At 41.7% G+C, this 11,506-nt stretch overlaps 1 protein-coding gene across 3 annotated transcripts; it reads right to left on the reverse strand.

Moving 5' to 3' along the window:
• Positions 1-3,033: 3,033 nt before the first annotated feature.
• Positions 3,034-11,264, reverse strand: LOC109134998 (uncharacterized). 3 transcript variants are annotated; one of them, XM_048644888.1, is made up of 4 exons: positions 10,750-11,264; positions 8,968-9,056; positions 3,922-6,303; positions 3,034-3,833 (listed from the first exon to the last, which is right to left on the reverse strand). In XM_048644888.1, the coding sequence occupies exons 3-4, from the start codon at positions 4,522-4,524 to the stop codon at positions 3,720-3,722; spliced, it is 717 nt and encodes a 238-aa protein (XP_048500845.1). In that variant the 5' UTR covers positions 4,525-6,303; positions 8,968-9,056; positions 10,750-11,264; the 3' UTR covers positions 3,034-3,719. The 3 variants fall into 3 exon arrangements, with proteins under 3 accessions (XP_048500845.1, XP_048500846.1, XP_048500847.1); XM_048644889.1 differs by having other exon boundaries at positions 8,871-9,056; XM_048644890.1 differs by lacking the exon at positions 8,968-9,056.
• Positions 11,265-11,506: the final 242 nt, after the last annotated feature.

An 11,506-nucleotide genomic window follows, 5' to 3' on the forward strand; every position in this document is an offset into this window, starting at 1 on the left:
CGGCCCTCACCAGGTTTGTCTCCAAGTCAGCTGAAAAAGCCTTGTCGTTCTTCAAAATCCTTAGAGGAAACAAGAAATTTGAGGGGGGACGAGCAGAAGCAAACCTTCGAGGAAGAGAAAGCGCATTTCAAAAAGCTGCCAATAATAACCCGGCCAGACCTGGTAGACAAACTGCAGCTCTACGTCTCGGTATCTGAGAAGACGGTAACAGCTGTGTTACTAGTAAACAAGAAAGGGCAGTAGAACCCCATATACTTCGTAAGCCATGTATTGACTGGGGCAGAGCAGAGATACGAGCTATTGGAGAAGATGGCATATGCCGTCTTGACCGCGGCAAGGAAACTGAGGCCATATTTCGACTCCCATACCGTCCAGGTGCTCACTAATCAACCTCTAGAAAAAGCTCTCCACAAGCTCGATACAACCGACAGACTCCTTAAGTGGGCAATAGAACTCTCCGAGTTTGACATCGAATACTTGCCCCGTACAACCATCAAAGCCCAAGCGCTGGCCGACTTCATTGTCGAAACCACTTACACAGAATCGTTAGAATCAATCGGTATCTGGAAAATAGAGGTCGATGGTTCAGCGGCCCAGAGTGGAGATGGCGTAGGAGAGGTAATGACATCTCTAGAGGGGGACATCTTTGAATACGCCATAAGGTTTGGCTTCAAGGCGTCGAATAACGAGGCAGAATACGAAGCAGTCCTAGCCGGACTAAGTCTGAGCATTGCGGTTGGGGCCAAAAAAATCCTCATGACCACAGACTCGCAGCTGGTATCGAGCCAGATTGAGGGAACCTATGAAGCCCTATGAAGCCCGGGAGCCGGTTATGCAGAAGTATCTCAGCAAGGTGAAGAGCATGACAGCCGGGTTGCAGAGCTTTGAGGTCCAACTGGTACCGAGAATAGAAAACATGGTGGCAAGCTTGCGTGTTAGTGACAAGAAGCGAAGTGTCATGGTGGAGACTTTGGGGGAGCGAAGCATAGACACTCCAGCACTGGACGTCAACACCGTAAGCCAAAGCCCGGAGTGGTACGACGGCATAATGGCCTACAAACTGACAGGTACCCTCCCAGAGGAGAAGATAGCTGCCAAAAAGCTCAAAAGGGACTCATCTTGGTACTGTATCTTTCAAGGCCAGTTGTACAAAAAAGGGTTCTCACTCCCTCTACTAAGGTGTGTAACGGCCTATGAGGCCATTAAAATAATAGAAGAGATTCATGAAGGAATCTGTGGGAATCATATCGGGTGGGAAGGCACTGGCACTAAAAGCATTAAGGGTAGGCTTTTACTGGCCAAGTATGTTGGCGGACGCCCAGACTTACGTCAAGAAGTGCGACAAGTGTGAACAGTTCGCACCAGTAATAAACCAGCCGGCAAACGATCTGCAGCCAATCCTGAACCCAATCCCTTTCGCTCAGTGGGGGATGGACATAATAGGACCTTTCACACCGACATCTGGGGGAAGAAAGTTCCTAATCGTGGGTATTGACTACTTCACAAAATGGATTGAGCGAGGCAGAACCAACTGCTAAGATAACGGCTAACCAGGTGAAGAAATTCATCTGGCAAAACATCATCACCAGGTTCGGGATCCCTATGGGAATAGTAATGGACCATGGCGTCCAGTTCGATTGCAGCCCCATAAGAGACTTCCTGCGGCCATACAGCATCAAGTTCGCCTACTCCTCGGTTTGCCATCCCCAGAGCAACGGGCAAGCAGAAGCCGCCAACAAGCAGATCCTCAATGCACTCAAGAAGAGGTTGGATGAACTGAAAGAAGCATGGGCAGACATGGTCCCAGCCATATTATGGTCCAACAGGACCACGGAGAAGGAGGCTACCGACGAAACACGTTTCAGACTGGCCTTCGGGGTGGAGGCGGTGCTGCCGGTAGAAGTGGGTCTGCCCAACTGGCGAATCTTAAACAATGACCCTGTGCTGAACGGACAACTACATAAAAAAGACCTATATCTTCTACCAGAAGTCAGGTTAGCAGCTGAGCTGTTGTCGGCAGCATATAAGGACCGGATAAGCAAGGCCTACAATAAGCGAGTACGAAGCCGTCCAATTTCCAAAGGAGACTTCGTACTCAGGCGCACGACGGCGACTGGAAAAGCACATGTGGACGGAAAGCTTACCGCAAATTGGGAAGGCCCATATTTGGTCAAAGAAGAAATCGTGTCCGGGTCTTACCGGCTGGAGGACATGTTGGGCAATCTCCTGAAGAATAGCTGGAACGCTAGTGTCCTCAAGAGATACTATGTGTAGTCAATAAACAGGCATTGTTGCCAGTAGGATTTACTCTTTCTTAGCATAATTCTCATTTTTACTGCTGTAGGCCATAAATTCGGCATCGTCGGGAAGAGCCGTTTTATTTAATGAAATGAGCATCTTCTATGTCCAATTTCGCTTCTTTCTAAATACATCGGTCAACGACCTTCGTGGATCCGTCGAATAAAATTAAATGGTGTTATTAATTATTCAGTCTATGACCTTATTGGGTCTGCTGGATTAATTAAAGCGCTATACCGGTCAATGACCTTCCAGGATCTGTTGGGTAATGAAAATAGCATTATTAATTATTCAGTCAATGACCTTCGAGGATCTGTTGGGTAATGAAAATAGCATTATTAATTATTCAGTCAATGACCTTCTGCTGAATAGATTAAAGTGCGAAACCGGTCAATAACCTTCGTGGATCTGCCGGGTAATGAAAATAGCATTATTAACTATTCAGTCAATGACCTTAGTGGATCTGCTGAATAGATTAAAGTGCGAAACCGGTCAATGACCCTCGTGGATCTGCCGGATAAAGTTAATTAGCATTGTTAGTTAAATCAGTTAATGACCTTAATGGATCTGCTGAATTAGTTAATTAAAATGCAAAACCGGTCAATGACCTTCGTGGATCTGCCGGAAGAAAGTGAATTAGCACCATAAATGACTCAATAAGTCATATAATTCTGGTGAACTTGCCGGATTAATTTAAACATTGCAAAACATAAAAGGACGACATCAAAGTTGCGCAAAAAGGTGGCGATTGCATTCATAGTAAAAAAGATTACAACCCTAAAACTAAGCAGTCAGCCACAGGCGACCAGACTGCAGAAGAAGACTACCGGCCACAGGCGACCAGGTTCACAAAGGGAGTAGGAAAAAAAAGTAAGAATTCTACTTAACGTGCTCTTCCTCCTTAGAGCCGTCGACCACTACAACCGGCTCCTCCGGCTTATCAACGCCGGTAGAAGGGTTGGCAATTACTTGCCCTTCAGCATTCGCAGCAGCATCGACGGTCCCCTAATCCTCCGCGAACTCGGCCCTGGGATCAGCGTTGGCAATATCGGCCTCAGTCACGCCGATATCCAAGACCTCGCCCTCCACCGGGAGCTCGAAGTCGCCACGTAGATGAGCCACCTCAATTTTGGACCAGTCAAAGTCCGAAAAGTTGTTGCGGATACATCTCATGGCGGCCGACCAGCCACCGTTGTATCGGTTGAGCAAGCGAGACACGAAGTCCATGGACTTCTGATACTCCTTGAAGGCCTCGCGCTCAAGGGTCTTGGCCTCAACAATCTGATCGCGAAGAAGACAAATCTCCTGATCCTTGTTGGCCAAAACCAAGGAGTGATCCTTTACTGCTTGGTGAGAGCCTCATCCGCCTTCTTCTCCGCAGCCAAGGCGTCATTCATCTCAGTCTGGGCCGCCAGCAGCTCCTACTCCTTAACGACCATTTTACACTTCAGCTCTTTGTGATCCCGTACCTCTTGAAAGTAAGAAGTCTGGAAATATCGGTAGAGATCACGAAGTTCCTTACCAAATTGAGCTGGCTGCAGGAAGCACAGAACCAATAGTTAATACCAAGGAGAGACAGATAGCCCACTTGGGAAAAATGAAATGAAAGACTAAAACACTTACCAAGGCCAGATTATGTGCGTGCACCGCAGCAGGAGCCTGGACCTCGTCCACCGGTATATCGAACTTCAGCTGGGTCGCATTCAAGAGACGGTAACCCAGGTTCCCGCCCTCCAAAGGACGGTCCAACAACAAGGACTCATCATCCAGGATATTGAGCTTAGGCTCAAATTTCTCACCGTCCTTTACCGGAGAAGACCAGTGCATTTTCAGCAACTCCGGCAGCTCGAGCCGGGAACGCTCCAGATAGCCGACCTTTCGCGGCTTGGCAAAGGATTCTAATCGTGGCACCATTACTGGCAGGGTTAGTTGCTTGTAGATCTTTGGCCGCAGTGAGGAGCTGCCGACCTCGGCAACCCGGCCAGAAATGAGACTGACGGACTCAGGGATCACGACAGTCGGAGCGACCTTGGTTGGCGCCTTTTTTGCCGCTGGCTGCTCTTTGGCCGTTTCGGCCTTCCTCTTTTGAGGAGCCAGGTTGGACCTACGTTGGACCAGGGGCATGGAGTCCTTGTCGTCCTCCTTAGGGCTGGAGCCCCTGCCAGCTCCTCGGCCACCAGCGGGTGCTGGGATGGGAGTAAATTGACGGGCTGGCTTGGGAGGCATATTGCTTAAGGGGCGGTAGCGGTGATCGACGTGTAGGGCTTCGCGTACCAAAAAATCCCGGCCTGGAAATAAACAGTCAAGTAAGGCATCACAATTAGTAAAATTCAAGGAAAAGAAAAACTAAACAAAAGCAGATACAAGTATATACATATACCCACCATAAGGGTCGTACGGTAGAAGCCTAGAGCCGATAAGGCAGGGTTGCTAAAAATGTAAGAGGCGTGGGGTAGCCAGTGTTTGGACATTGATATCTGCTTCTTGCCCCTCAGAGCCGGTATAGAGGAAGAAGCAAAGAAGTCGTAGGCCTCCCTCTCCCGACGCGTCAAGCCTCGATCAGGGATGTGTTCCATCCGAGAACGCGACTTCGTCCATTGCCGGCGAAGGGGAAAGTTGTTAGGAACCCGCACCTAGAAGAACCTCTCTCTCCAATGCTTGAGAGAGGTAGGCTTGGGATACACTGTCAGTTTGCCGGCTTTTGTATATAGGGACATCCAGCCTCCCCGGCCGTCAGCTTCATCGGCCCGGGACCTTCTCTTTCTCCCGATCCCTATTCCCTTGGCTGAGCCATCCTCCATGATCCAGTGCAGTTTATGAAAAAGGTTCAAGGTCTCCGGGAAGCCTTTATAACGTACCACCCAGGCATAGGCCATTAAATTCCGCCATCCAAGGGGAGTTAGTTGGGCTAGGCAAATGTTCCATGCCCGGAAAACCTTGACAAAAAATGGGTCCAAGAGAAATCGCAGCCCAAAGTCCAGCATGTGGGCATAGATAGCTACGTGACCGGCAGGACAATCGGTTACACAGCTCCCTTCTGCCGAAAGGACTAACTTATATTCATCCGGAAAGGCAAAGTACTCGGGTCCTTTTATAAGAAACTTATTTCCCCGGCAGATGTCGGCCCAACCCCCATCTACCTGCACAGCTGTAGCACTATCGGGCTCACTGGGTGGCATATACAGTTCAGCCAAACCCTCTTTGTCTGATTCCTCCGGAATGATTTCTACGGGATCTTCCCGGTCAGAGTTTTTCTTAGCCTCTAGAGTGGGCAACAAAAATATTCGTCGCCCAATGGGACAATTTCGTTGCACAAAGGTTTGGGCAACGATATCTTTGCACGCCAATTTCGTCGTCTAAGGCTCGACGCCCTTTCCATTTTAGGCGTCGAATATCACGTTCGTTGCACAAACTATAGTTTGGGCATCAAAATGTTTTCGTTGCTCATAATGCTAATTTGTGCTACGAGTTTTTTATATCGTTGCCTAAACATGACACAGTATTGGCAACGACAACTTAACTTTTGTTGCCCATATTATAGAACTTTGTGCAACAATCACTATTTGTCGTCGCCCATTGTGTGTTATAACTTTACCAGAATGCTATCTTGGGCAACAACAATTTCATTGCCCAAAGTACTTTGGGCTACGAATTGTTTTACATAATTTTAAATTTCACGTTTTATTCAAATAACAATGTAAAATACCTAATTAGTTGCCCAAAATTTCATATATAAGTATATAAACTTATTAAAAACAAAAGTATAATATAATAAAAAGAAGTATTCATGGAATAGAAAATTGTAGACAACCGGTGGAGTAAAAATAATCTTCAAATTCAATATTCGACTTAATTTGAATATCTTACAAAATTTAAAGTAAATCTAAAAAAAAAAACTAATTAATACTACCTAAATCTACAAAGAAATTCACATAATTCAAGCCTTGTCATACTTCATATAGTTTCCCTTGGCTAATTTGGGAAGATAGTCACGACCCATTGTTCCTGATAAAAGCGAAAACGTTAAAATTAAGCACCCATGTGATAAAAAAAATGGAGGGTGGGGGGAATGATCGTTTTACTCTTCCGCCCCAAAAAAAAAAAGCAATATGTCCAGATGCACCCATCACTACATCATTCAAAAGCAACTGTAGGGTAATGAACTAATAAATGAAGCTTAGATATGAAGGTTGCACTAAGCACCGAAAGCAATAACATGACAGTACTATATGGTTTTCCAGTTTGCACTTTAACTTTACAAGAATATTGAGTAACATTTAGATTCATGTTTTCCTTTTAATCTTTGGTTTGGTTTTGGTAATAGTCAACTTTTCTGCTTTATTATGTGCTTAAACAGTTAACTTAAACTTCTTTTTCCCACCATAACAGTAGTAAGTGATTAAGCAAGCAGAGTGAGCACAACGAGTATAAATTTATATGATGTTCATGATAGCATACTGAGTTGATAGCTTTTAATCTATACTCTAGGATATGAAAACATGAAAACATCAAAAAGACTAAGAGAAATACTTTAAGACAAGGATACAACATTAAATCAGAAGCCACACAAACCCCGTCAACTCTATATTTTCTTTAACACCACCGATTAGTTAACTTAGTGCTCAACAAAATTCTCCAGAAGTTGTTTATTACTGATCAACCGCATGCAACCATAAAGACTAGTAGCCAACCAAGACACAGAATAATCCTTCAAAAACATAAACATACATATACCCTACCTTGCTTAGAGAATTTGACCATGCATATCAAGAAATTTCACAACTTGGGAAGATAATGATGAATATACCCCCCCAGATGATGACCAGTCTGCACCCAACCAAACACGTAGTGTTTCATTTATTTCAACAAATAAGTGCTAATATCTGAATGTGTTCATGGGTGGTTAACCATCCCGAAACAATATTTCGGTTCGGTAACCGGAAGTTTTCGTACGCTCTTTTTGCGAACCGTAACCGTAACTGTTTAGACTGGTTATCAGGGCCGGTGATGAGGCTGTGCAAACAGCCCCACCGCACAGGGCCTCCATTACATTAGGGCCTCCAAATCTGTTACCTTATTATATATTAATTCCATCATATTAGAGCAAAAGAATTACTTTGGCTCACTGGTAATGCTCCGCATTGCCATTTGTTTGTTGTGTCATGGGCTCGAATCCCATGTGCAAAATTTAGTAAGTTCATTCCCCCCACCCTCCCTTTTTCCATTATTATTTTTTAAAATTCATTTGGGTTTTGTCGGTGTAAAATTACCTTTTTTTAGATTAAAAAAAAAGTATTTTTCCTTCCACTATACTAATTTCATATAAGTCATATCTCTTCCTTAAAATCATATTTTTTTTCCATACTTTTATGTAACATCACATGTATAAACCATAATTCTAGATATTTCTTTATTTATTTTCCAAGAATTGTTTAATTATTTGAGTTATCGTGATAATAAGTTATTGTTTGCCTATGACCGTTGTTAAGTAAAAGGTGAGAAAAAGAGAAGTTCTTGATTGTTAAAAGTAGATAGCATTATTCTCTCTTTGTTTTTTTTTTTTTTGAAAGAACTTTTCTACTCTTTATCTTTTTTTATTGGCTCAATCATAAATTGTGAATTTTGTTCTTTTGTAATTACCAATTTATTCTATATGTATTTTTTCACAATATGTATAATCCTAAAGAGAATTAGGCCTAACTTTAAAGTTAGCACAGGGCCCCCAAATTGTTTAGGATGGCCCTGCCGGTTATCGCCTAAGCGGTTAACCGTTTTTTCGGTACGGTTTTTCGGTTAACCATTAACCGTTGTTTAAGTTATATTATTATGTTTTACTTAATGTACATATCTATTTTCAATTTTTTTGTACATATATTTTAATATTATATATACTCTAATATAAAATGTCTTAAAAAGTGGATAATAAATCAATTGGAAAACATAACTAACACTAAGAATTCACTTCATTTCCTAATTACAGTGTTTATATTAGCGCTAGAATTTCCAAATAATTTCATGCTTTCTCTAATTGTTTTAACTTAGCAACAAATATGAGAATTAATGTAATTGTTTGAAAATGTTTCGCAACAATTAAAAAGAGAAAATAAATATTTCGGTATTTCAGTTAACCCTTCACTCAAAAATCATAACCATAACCGTGCCGTTCAAACATTTTTTGTCGGTACGGTAACCACCCATTTAGACCAGTTTTTCGGTATTTCGGTACGGTTTTTCGGTTTCGGTTTTTTATGAACACCCCTACTAATATCCCTGCAGAATTTTAATTGCACCTCCTGAGAAAATCCCACTGGTTTGTCAGGGTTTGGAGTTTCGGATTAGGTGATAGTACTACAAAATTAAGTCCCTGCCGGTTGACTTGTTTTTTTTTTCAAGATACTATATATGAGAACTATATTTCACTCATTGTATGTTCAGCTAATCTTGACGAACAAATGTAGCTGGTAAGGCTAAATCCTGACCTCCCTTACCCACATCTAGGTTCATCAAAGGAGGGGCACTGAAGCTTTATTGATACCATTCTTGAACCAGATAGCCAAAATTTTAGATATTACCTTTCTAGAGAGAAGACTCAAAAAACTTTGACCTTGCCAATAGAAGCACAATAGCACCAAATTCCAAGAGAAGAACCGAATCTAAAGATTTCTTCACCTGTGTTATTTTTGATGTCACTCCTAGCACCTGTCTGACAAAGTCTTTCAAGAGAACACCAAAAGGAAAGCTGGAGAATTTTCAGCTTCCTATTATTTTCGACAAGGAAAGGTTAGGAGCTAAAGTTATAACCAACAAAGAAAAAGTTTAACCAGACTACCATTAACACAATTATCCAAGTTAAAGACATCAGTTATCAATGAGAATCTTGAAATCAGCAGTGGATAACATCTTTTCTTACAACGCAAAAGAACTTGACCAAAGCACAAAGATGAAAAGAGAGGAACATGCTTAGCTATTAAAGAAAGCAATGGCAACATCAGGTGCATTATAGACGGAAATTTGACATGGATGAGCTAACAACTCAATCTACTTTCTAACTTCTGACATTACGGGGAAATGTCTTTCGATGACAATGATAGGATCGTGAGAAGAAGAATGTAGATTCGGATGGAACAAGAATAAATTTGTGACGTAGAAAGCGATGAGCAATTATATACGAACGAAAGCTCTTACATAAATACATGATATAAATGTGACTGGTATAATAGTATACATAATTAACCAGAAATGAATTACTTGAGCAACAAAAATCACAAGGGCAGGAATTTTTTTTGGGTTTCCCGTGCTCCCAAGAAACCAAATTTGAGAAGCAAGTGAATGTTTAATCTCCAACTAAGCTATGGTTGGAAATGGCATAACTTCGGGGTAAACCCCCTTTTTTACTATCAAAGTGCTGTAAAACTGTGTATGTCCATTATATTATTTCAATAGTCGGATCAGCTCAACATATCAGCAAATAAGCTAGACAAATTATTTTATGTAAAACTTCGACGCACTCAATTTTCAGCAGTTCGAATTTCCTAAAAGCTCAAGAGCGAAGAGAAATTTACCCAAAAAAGATGAGACTCATATCATTTTTTTCACATTTAGGTTCAACACCAAATATATTTTCCTTCCGCGATGGCATTTATGTTATGAATCACATTTCAAAGGTATCAAAAGGTATCAACAACGCAATAATGAAACCCCTATAATGCTGTAATGTTGGTTGGAACAAATAATGCAACAACCCAAACTCGCAGATCAATGTTCTCCCTATAGTTAGCTGTTTAAGCACATAATATCCTGCATTTTGTCATGTTGTCATGCTGCTGCTTATTATACGGAAGGAGTAAAATCATTTTGTCTTTTGAATTATACTCCCTCCGTCCCAAAATATAGTTCCCATTTCTATTTTGGGGTCAAATTTTAAAAATTTTGACCAAATATTCTTACTAATGTATACAAAAAAAACATATTCATGAGGGGTCTTGTTAGATTCGTCTCAATGTGTAAATTCGTAATATCAATTTTTTATATTTTTTACTAATAAGAAAAAGAAGATATTGTAGGTCAAAGGTACGTCTTGGAGACTGTGCAAAATGAAATGGGAACTATATTTTGGGACGGAGGGAGTATGTTCTTTCATACTTCTGAAATGAGTAACAAACTCACATGGTGTTAATAAACTATGTGAATGATGATCACCAAAGAACTAAATCGAAACACACGGTTCGCTGAGATTCAATTACTTCCACCATTAATCGGCCAAAACTCACATCTAAATCCATCATTACTTCGTAAACAATCCAAATAGGCAAGAATTCGGCAGTTTTCTCAATGAATATATTGCTAACACATTTGACACTTTAATCTACAATAATTCAACTAAATCATCCACAAAATCATATAATCATCCACAAAATTAAAATTAGAAAAAATATGAAGTAGAAAAATTACCTATGCCAAGACCTGGATGTATAATTGTTCTCCTCAACTTTGAGTTTCCTTTATTCTACATCTTCGCCGAGTGCATACAGCACTGAAAACCAGTAAACGAGAGGAGAGGGAGCGCCGGTGGTTCTGCCTCGCCGCGCCAGACAGCAGCGAAATCGGAGCGAAAGTGAAGTTGACGGACAACAGCAGATTCACCGGCGACAAGAAGTGTCGGAGAAGTCGTCGGACATCAGCAGATTTGCCCGAGACGTGCGAGTGTTAAGGCGGACCGGAGAGGGTGTGAGACTGTGAGTTGAGGAGGAGATGAGCAGTTGAATTTTTTTTTTTTTTTACAGGATGAGAAGTTGGAGTCTTGAAAGAGTGAAATACGTGATTTCGTGGGAAAATATTATTGTGGGTTTCTTTTCAACTTTTTTTTGTTGAGTTTGTGCAACGAGACATAATTTGAATTGGGCAATTTATTATACAAGGGCAACGAAATATATAGTTTCGTCGTCTAATCAAGATAACGGGCAACCCAAAATTTATCTCGTCGTCCAAATATGAATTTGGGCAACAACAACGAATTTGTCGCCCATAATTTACATTATAGGCTACACAATCAGCTCGTCGCTCTTTTTTTCAACAATGGGCCACGACATTCTTTTTTGTCGCCCTTAAGTATCAATTCCGTCGCCCAAAACCTATTTTCTTGTGATCCTCGCTAGACGAAGCCATGGAACGGTCTACACTGTCCACCTGGTCCGAATGCACAGGGGAC

Source organism: Beta vulgaris, chromosome 5 (genome assembly GCF_026745355.1).
Source record: "Beta vulgaris subsp. vulgaris cultivar EL10 chromosome 5, EL10.2, whole genome shotgun sequence".
Lineage (NCBI taxonomy): Eukaryota > Viridiplantae > Streptophyta > Magnoliopsida > Caryophyllales > Amaranthaceae > Beta > Beta vulgaris.